We start from the raw sequence: 9,001 nt of genomic DNA on the forward strand, positions 1-9,001 counted from the left end.
CTTTGCTGAATCATGTCTTGATCTCTTGCATCTGTGTGCTGTTATTCACTGGCCTAGGGGGTTGAGTCACTTGTTTTTTTCAAATATACAGGTCTAGCAGAGACCTTGAATGTGGTTAGTCAAGCACCAGCACATGTCCCTGCACACATTTGCATTCCAAATCTCTTCCACAGGGGAGGAGCCAGCAGTTTCCCAGCCATTCCCTAACACTCTGGCACGGTGTCAGACCAGTTACTGCACAGTTTCTGTTCGGTTAATGCGTACAAATGTTTTTGGGCACTCTTCATGAGTATAAGCAAACAAGAAATGAAACTTTAAAAAGACATGTTTACCACAGCTTTTACATGTGTATGGGAGAAACTAAAGCGGTTTCAAACTATTGGTTTTAAGTCAGACATTTAGATATGCAGCTTGATTCCCACCAGACTAAATCCAATGTAGATCCTTGTGAAATAATGTCGAAAAATAAAGCAGTAACTTGAAATGCAGATCTTACATCTGTTAAAATGTGTTGTAAATCTTTATATTTACTTTATACTTACTATTTTAATTCATAACATGTCTTCTGTTAGACTTGTGGAAAGAAGATATCCAAAAATACATGACACATTTATCACATTTTTTCAGGCACTTTTTTCAAAATGTAATACTTACGTTGTAGTTTTATTCCTATCTACATTCTGAAGGTTTTTACAGAGGAGTTTGTTAATGTCATTAACCTGATTTACACCTTTTTCCCTGGCTGTTGACAGTATTTTATGGAGTGATAAAAAGAGCTATGTAAAATCCCCTGTGTAATAACCTTTAATATGTCAACAAAATGAAGCAAGAATGTTGAACCTAGCTTTATCCAATGCTTGGATTTCTTTTCTGGAAGTTTATGCAAATTTGTGCATATTTAAAAAGATACTGCCTCCATGTATTTAATCATCACGTTTCAAAAAACTTGTAATAGAAAACATTTGTCTGATGAGTCAACCAGGGAAAGTTATAGTGATACTATAAAGATTTTTACCCTGATCACCTGCGGTGTCTTGCCTAAAAGGGATAGTTCACATTCAGTTACTGGTCCCCATTGACTTCCATAGTATGGAAAAAAAAAGAAACGAAAAGAAAAAAACACTATGCAAGTCAATGGGGACCAGCAACTTAATGTGAACAATCCCTTTAAGTTACAACAGCAACACTTTGCTAAGGTTCTTTACGATTTTGTAAATACTATTTACATTTAAAGTCTGCACACTGTGTAATGCTTAAATTATTCAAATTGCCTTAAAATAATTTATTCAGTATGTTTTGTGTGCTGGAATCAATGTCTAGTCTTTTACTTTTAAGTCTGAAGGCTGAAACTTCAGGTTTTGTTTCCCCCTTTGGATATTTATTATATGTGGTTTTAGTTCAACCACAGAGAGCCGGTAAAAAGTCGAATTTGAGTAAGAGGATCTGACGCATGCTGAGTTTCCATTGTCTTTGTGTTTCTGCTTTGTTAGTCTAACCTCTGAATCTAAAAATGACCAGAATCGGCTGTAAAGACTGGAGTATTGCCATCATTGTAACCACATCCTATTGCTTTTGCAACAGCAAGATCTTCTGAATGTGGCCTTGGCTTTAGTTTCTGCCCACTGTCTTCCTGTATCTTCAGTAAAACCTTTTATTTCATTCATTGTCAGCTATGGAGAGGCTATCAGTTTTGTCTCAGTGCTCCTTTCTTCTAGGAACATGAATTCTTCTTTTGTCATCTCACAGTTTGTGTTGTGTGCTGGATATCAACTGACTGAATGTGATGTGTTTATGTAAGTTGAATGTAGCAGGAAGTGGGGGAGATGTGTGTCCTTCTCCCTCATAGGTTAAGTGAGCATGACCAGCAGTTGTTAAGCAAAACAACTGTCCTTTGTGTGTGCCAGAGCGCACGTGTTTGAATAAGTCCAACTTAGTCTTCAGTCAATGGCACTTTGTACTTTGTCTGCATATAAACATGCTCCTTTGTTTAACATGTACGCACTGGAGAATCTGTTCAAAGACGTTTTTCTTTTTTACCTTTTTTCTGTCACTATGGTTAAAATTTTCATACCTCACAGGATCATAGATCAGACTGAAGAATGTATATAATCTAATTTGTTACTGTAAGTTAGTATATTATGAAATTCATTCTGGAGAAGTTTTGAGAAAACTTGGTGGTGGCATAAGAACAATATAAAGCACATTTAAAAATAAGCTATCTTTAATTTTTCCAAAACATAAAAGGTTGTTTTGTTCTACATTTCACATGCAACCATGAGATAACATCCCCCCTCATCTAAAAAATAAAAAAAATAAAAATAAAATAAATAAATAAATATTACAAATAAAAATTGTGACACCCAAGCAATAACACTGGTAAGACCCTTCAGGGTGGGAAGACAGGTAAATAATCTAATTTGTAATACTGACAGCACCGCTAAACCATTTAACTCTTTTAGGTGTTATGAATTTTTTATTTTAGAAACTGAATCGATTTTTTATGTTAATGAATGTTTATTGCTATTGCATATTAAAATAATTCAAACCAACGTTTTAAATTGTAGGCTATTTATGTGCCAAATATCACAGAAAATTAAATCAAACAGAATTAAAAAACAGAAATAAACTGGTTAATAAATTGGTTAAAACTTTCACTGGTGTTAAATAGATTTAAAGGGGTCATATGATGCTTTTTTAAAGATCATTATTTGGTGTAACAGAATATGTTGACATGCTTTAATGTTCAAAAAACACATTATTTTTCAAATACTGTACATTATTGTAGGTCCTCTATGCCTTGAAATCGCATCATATGACCCCTTTAATACTGTGTTGTGTCCTAAGAATCAGTCATCCAAGAGCGCCATCTAGAGTTTAAAAAATGAAACTGCGCAAAATTGATCAGCCGATTCACAGTCATGTGACCAAATACGGAAATAACCCTGCAGTGTGAGTCAACAATGGCATCGCGACTTTCTGACACAATTATTTTACAAAGTTTCTTTTATTGCGGGCACCTCGCGTCCGTGTTACAGCACATCTGATAATTGTGTGTGCTTTCTTCTGGTGTTTATGATATGTCAAATCAGACATGGTGGTTTGTTTCTTAATCCACACGGTGTGCCCGGTGAGCGCGCTGTCCGCAGGCGAGACTCGGATACTGTACGCGCGAGTGTTCGGACCAGAGACCGGAGATGGTTGTGACTTCACACCGGAGCAGAGACGACTGATGCAGAAAGAGAAACTTCACGTGGTAGCGAGGTGAGATGAATTCACAATTGTAAACCGTTTCCGCAAATGACTTATAATCAAGCCTACAACTGTAAAATAGTACATTAACTAATATCCATTCAGATGTCCCACTATGATTGTAGTGATCATCAGCATCTTGTTGTTTTGATGACTGGCTTTCTGTGGAACATAAGAGAAGATATTTTGAAGAATGTTGGTAACCAAACCGTTTTGGTTACCACTGACTTGTAGTATTGTATGCATAAAAACATTTCTCAACATATTTTATGTTCCACAGAAGAAAAAAAAAGTCATATAGGTTTGGAACAACATGAGGGTGACAGGTAAATGATGACAGAATATTAATTTTTGGGTGAACTATCCAACTAGTACCAAATATCTGTATTAGCAATAACTGCATTAGGTATTTTGTCAGAAGCTATGGTTACTGGTACATTTTTGTATGTGTACCCATGGGAAACAATACTCTCCTTTTTTCTGCCTTTTTTCTTTCTGTCAGGCAGGTGAGGAGTGCTGTGGCTCTGAGTAGGGAGGCCTCAGGCGGTTTGTGTGTGGAGGCAGTGCTGGGTGAGGAGGCTGCAGCTCTGGGTGAAGCTGACAGCGGTGTGTTTTCCCTGGGCAATGCAGAGCTTTTTCCAGATCGGAGTGTTGTTCTGTGGCTGGGGGTTCAGTCTCTAGCGTTCAGTCTGGTCTGCAGACCACACGAGAACCTCCTGCTCGCAGAGGGAACGCTTCGCAACATTGCACGTCACTGCCTGGAGGAGCTACGTCTGCTGGGACCTGGTGCTGAGGTGAGGTTTTTCTGGGACTAATGATTATTTTATTAGGGGTGCTTAATTACAATTGCTCATACGTAGGGTTCAAGACCTAATGAAAATAAACTTAAAATGATTGAAAATTAGTAAAACTAACAATAACAAATCCAGCATGTTTTGTGCTACAGCCATGAGCAATAATTAATTAGTGTGGCTTGTTGAGGAGAGGTGTGTTATAACTGCCACTGCTGCTTGCTGGAAATTGCCAGGCCTCATTGAAAATGAATGATGTTCTATTGGTTTGCCACTAATTACGTCTCTGTAATAATTTCTTTACCAATTACTTAATGGGAAACATATTCACCTTAGTAATCATTTTTATGTTACTCTCTGAAACTCATGTTACTCTCTTATAAAACGTATAAAAATACTATAATAATGTAACATCCAATATTTTTTTCACACAGTAGTTCTTGTAGTATCTTGTCTGTGTGAATGCATGTACATGTGTGTATGTGTTGCATGTATGTTTGCATGTTAAGCTGTTTATTGTGTGTTTGCATATGGGTGTAAAATACAGCACCAAAATTTAAATGTATCCAATAAATGGAGCATGTACACTATCCTGTTTTTAAAAATGTTTTAAAAAGAAGTCTCTTATGCTCACAAAGGCTGCCTTTATTTGATCAAAATTAAAAACAGTAATATTGGGAAATATTAAAATGCAAAATAACTTTTTTTTTATTTAAATATTTAATATGTAATTTATTCCTGTGATGCAAACATTGCAAAGCTGAATTTTCAGCATCATTACTTCAGTCTTCGGTGTCATATGATCCTTCAGAAATCATTCTAATATGCAAATTTGCTGCTAAGGAAACATTTCTTATTACTAACGATGTTGAAAACAGTTGTGTTGCTTAATATTTTTGTTGAAACCATGATACATTTTTTGGGGATTGTTGATGAATAGAAAGTACAAAAGAACATAATTTATTTGGAAAAAAAAAATCTTACTGACCTCAAACACTACATGTTAGTGTAAAGAAGTTATTATTATTGTGTGTTTGAGTGACTGTTATTTGAATGTATTTAAGTTGTTTGTATCTTTGTGTAGATTCATGCAGCCGTGAGTATGAAAATTATTGTATTGCTTTTATTGTTACAACTGAATTGAACTTGTGTTGAACTCCCGCAATCTTATAAAGAAGTTTGAGTGCAAGTTTTTCTTATGTCTGCTGGCCTAGTTTCTTCCCACCAATAAGACTAGCAGTGGGTACAATTGAAATGATAATATACATCTCATTCTGTGTGAGATACACGATAAACTGTTGATTACATTGTGATCAATACGTTCACAGAAAAGCAATCCAATGAGCTCGGGTATTTTCTGCAGAAATTTACAAAAAAATTATATTCTTTCCAATTACTGTATGACTAGGGCTAGAGTTGTTGTCAGACAGTGAACAAGGACACGCATTTAAAGTAAATAGGCAGATTTCCAAGCTATTGATTATTTGATGCTGTACCCTTTTTCTCTCTTGCTGACTTAGCTGTTATTTTCAGGTGTTGCTGAAAAGTGATCGAGTGGACGCATTGTTGCACAGACTGCTTCCCCATGGTCAGCTCCTTTTCTTCAACCACCGTTTTGTCCTTGCTCTGGATAAAGATATAGCGAACTACGTGAGCAAATGAAATGGTGTGTGTATTGGTATAATCGCAAATGTTTGCCACATATTTAGAGAGTAATATATAAACTGCCTGATAAATCCAGTATGTTCTGATTTTGGAGATTTGGAGGAACTGCTTCTCCTCTGAAGGTGTAATGCACACTGCCACGGCTCAAAGGAGGTGTTTAAAAAGTAGAAGATTGCACCCACAAAGTGTATTGTTAACTAGTTTTTCCCTTTGAGGAAACCAGAAGGCACATGTTCTAAAACTTTAATTGCAGTTTGACATCAAATTAGATGAAAAAAAGACAGAACCCACACCAAAAAAAGCAGCACAGCTCGTGATATCTCGGTGAGAGATTCTTTAGAGCTTATTCAAGTAAAGCTCTTTACACGTTTGATCTCTCAGGCAGAGTGACTTTAGAGTACCTGATTAACTGGCCATAAATGGTCATTTGATAACATTGTTCATTGAGTTTCTTGCTAATTAAAGTCTGAATTTATATGATTATAACTGTCTGGCTGGGTCAAAAATAAAACCATTGCAGTAAATATATATCTAGCTGTCCTCTAGAGGGCAGTGTTGCATTTTTAAAATTGCTATATGTTTTGCTTCAGTCAAGTGCATGGCAATTTGAATAATCCTCTGACACTTTCATCTAAAATAATTCAATGGTTCACAGCAGTGTGTCTGCCAACAGATCTGAGATGGCTGATTGACAAGGCCGTATGACGCCTTCATATCTAGGCCAATGGAGCAATCACGCAATTCCAGAAAATCCGTTTTGAGCCCCTCTTTCCATTGATTTAATAATGATGAGTTACCTCTGTCATCGTGCTGCGGTGGGAATGAAGGGAGGGTGAGGATGTCCACTTATAGTAATTGTGAGGCCAGTCATAACTCTCAAGTACTGCGGTTCAATATGTTGACTGGAGAGTGTGAGGTTTTTCTGGCTTCCTTGTGTCAGCTGCCTTACAGACTATGTGATGGTTGGCATTCCTCTGGCATCGAGCATGACAAGAGCCCTATTATGGCCAAATGCTTTATAGCTGTGAAGTGTTGTTTAGACAACTTGCATTGAAAGGACCTATGGCACATTAACATGCCATCACAATAGCATTTGAACTGAAGTAGTCTGCGGTCACAGATAACTCAAATCTCTCACAGCATTTCTGAGGATGTTATAACATTTTTCAGGTTTTAAAACATTTTCAGGTGTCAGCTTTCAAGGGGTCTATATATTTGTACGTTTTAAACCAGTTTTTCTTAAAGTCCACTTAAAATGATAAACAGTAGTTTTTCATAACCAATTTGATTTTTTTTGCTGCTATGCCCTTAAGATATCCATGTAAACACTGCCGTCATATGTGAAAACAGCTTTTTGCTGCACTCACACGAGTTGTAATTGTGCTGTTGCAAAATGTGCTGCACAATATGTTAAGATTTGGGACCTTATTAAAAATGAACTTTACCACTTTTTCCTTATGTTAAGATGCTTTTGAAGCATTTGCAGAGCAGTAGGTGCTACACGCTGCCATTATCAGCATAAAGTAGGTTTTTATGATGTTAGGAACATCAATTAAACATTTAATTTTGTGGGCAGTCATTTGTTAATGAGTTTTGGTTTTCTAACATCAGGAATCCAAGGATTTTGGAACAAGCCTGTCAGGATTATGGACCTGTTGTGTTGTGTTTTCCCTCCTCATGTGCTTCCCCTGACCTATTTTCTCCCATGTTTCATTATTTGGTCCTTCCTGTTCCTGTTCGTATTGGTTCCCATTTGATTCAGCTGTGTTTCCCCAATTATCTCATTTGGTTCTTAGTATTTAAGCCCCATGTATGCCTGTGTTCCCTGTTCGGTATTGTTAATGTCTTCTTGGATGTGATCGTCTCATGCTTCGTGTGCTCCTGTCTGCCCTATGTACCCCGTGTTTGCTGGATTAAAGACTGTGTTTATGGTGAATTCTCCTGCGTCTCCGCCTCTCGTTTGCTCCTCGCTCCCTCAGAGTAGCTGATCGTGACAAAGCCATTATTTACAGTTCAGTTTCAGTAGATTGTCTTTTTGACTTGGGAAGGAAGTTTTGTTTTTAAGTTATTGTATATTTTTAGAGTGTATATTCATTCAAGAAGATATTGTGACCACAAATTAAGCCTTAACTGTATTAATTTGTTCTCATTTTAAAAAGAAGGAACAAATCAATGATATGTAGCCACAAATTAATATGACTAGTACACTGTAAAAAATGACTGTGAATTTAACGGTAAAAGACTGTAAAAATGCTACAGTAAAAACCTAAAATGCTACAGTAAGGTAAATTCCCCTACTATATACAGTGAAAAACTGTATTGGACATTACATGTAATTTTACGGTAGTATACCGTTTTTGGAAGTGAAAAAGACCGTATAATTTACAGTGAATAACCGTAAATTGACTTTCCCAGAATTCCCTGCGTTACATTTCAAATTTGATGTTTTTTTTTGTTGAAATAACTGTTTCTTAGTTTTTTCTTATCAGTTTTGTATATTAGGGTTGTATGTTACACCTAATGTTGTTAAATGAATGTTTATTGCATTATTTCAGTTTCATGTGTGCTACCATGATGGTGTTTAGTGTTTGTGTGAATGACACTGTGCACCTTCTATGTATGTTATTATTTAAAAGCTGCTTGTGATGGGCTTTGGTTCATCATGTGACTTTCTCATCACCACCTGCTTTTTTGGTGGTTATCAGTGTATTACAAAGGTACAAAACAGATTTCAGTACTTCAATAGGTTGGTATAGTAACATTATATCAGTTAATGAAATTACGGTATTTAACTGTAAATTTAAGTTAAAACCGTATTTTTTTTACGGTAAAATTCCGGCAACCACAGCTGCCGTTTTTTTACCATAAATTTTATGGAATTTTTTTTTAGTGTAGTAATAATAGCCGAACAGCAGTAAGCAGTAATAAATAATAGACACACAAATAATCCTAATATACAGTTTTAAATTTTCTGAAGCATTGTTGAAATAAAATGCATCCTCTTGATCAGACTTTGATGTCCTGATTTTAAGTAGAATAAACATACAGAATACAGAATATCATAGTGCTCACAAGTGTCACAACGGCAAGGGAACTGTAACATTAATTTACTTTGGACTAAAAAAAAAAACCCAGAGAGGAAGGTTTGACTCATGATTTCATAAGTCCCCCGCAATCCATTTAGATACAGATTCATTTATTTGAGAGACATTTGAGTCACTCGGGAGATGAAGAAATTTACAATACAGATTCTCTTTATAACTCTTTATATTCCTCTCACAAACATATTAGCCTTT

At 36.0% G+C, this 9,001-nt stretch overlaps 1 protein-coding gene across 2 annotated transcripts; it reads left to right on the forward strand.

The window, feature by feature from the left end:
* The first annotated feature begins 2,907 nt into the window (after positions 1-2,907).
* On the forward strand, positions 2,908-7,879 carry LOC107718444 (AP-5 complex subunit sigma-1-like). Of its 2 annotated transcripts, XM_016525515.1 has the most exons (4): positions 2,908-2,949; positions 3,090-3,261; positions 3,752-4,043; positions 5,574-7,879. In XM_016525515.1, exons 2-4 carry the CDS (start codon positions 3,092-3,094, stop codon positions 5,700-5,702), a joined length of 591 nt encoding a protein of 196 aa, XP_016381001.1. In that variant the 5' UTR covers positions 2,908-2,949; positions 3,090-3,091; the 3' UTR covers positions 5,703-7,879. The 2 variants fall into 2 exon arrangements, with proteins under 2 accessions (XP_016381001.1, XP_016381000.1); XM_016525514.1 differs by having other exon boundaries at positions 2,927-3,261.
* The last annotated feature ends 1,122 nt before the right edge of the window (positions 7,880-9,001 follow it).

Source organism: Sinocyclocheilus rhinocerous, unplaced genomic scaffold, assembly GCF_001515625.1.
Source record: "Sinocyclocheilus rhinocerous isolate Xijiao unplaced genomic scaffold, SAMN03320098_v1.1 scaffold5931, whole genome shotgun sequence".
Lineage (NCBI taxonomy): Eukaryota > Metazoa > Chordata > Actinopteri > Cypriniformes > Cyprinidae > Sinocyclocheilus > Sinocyclocheilus rhinocerous.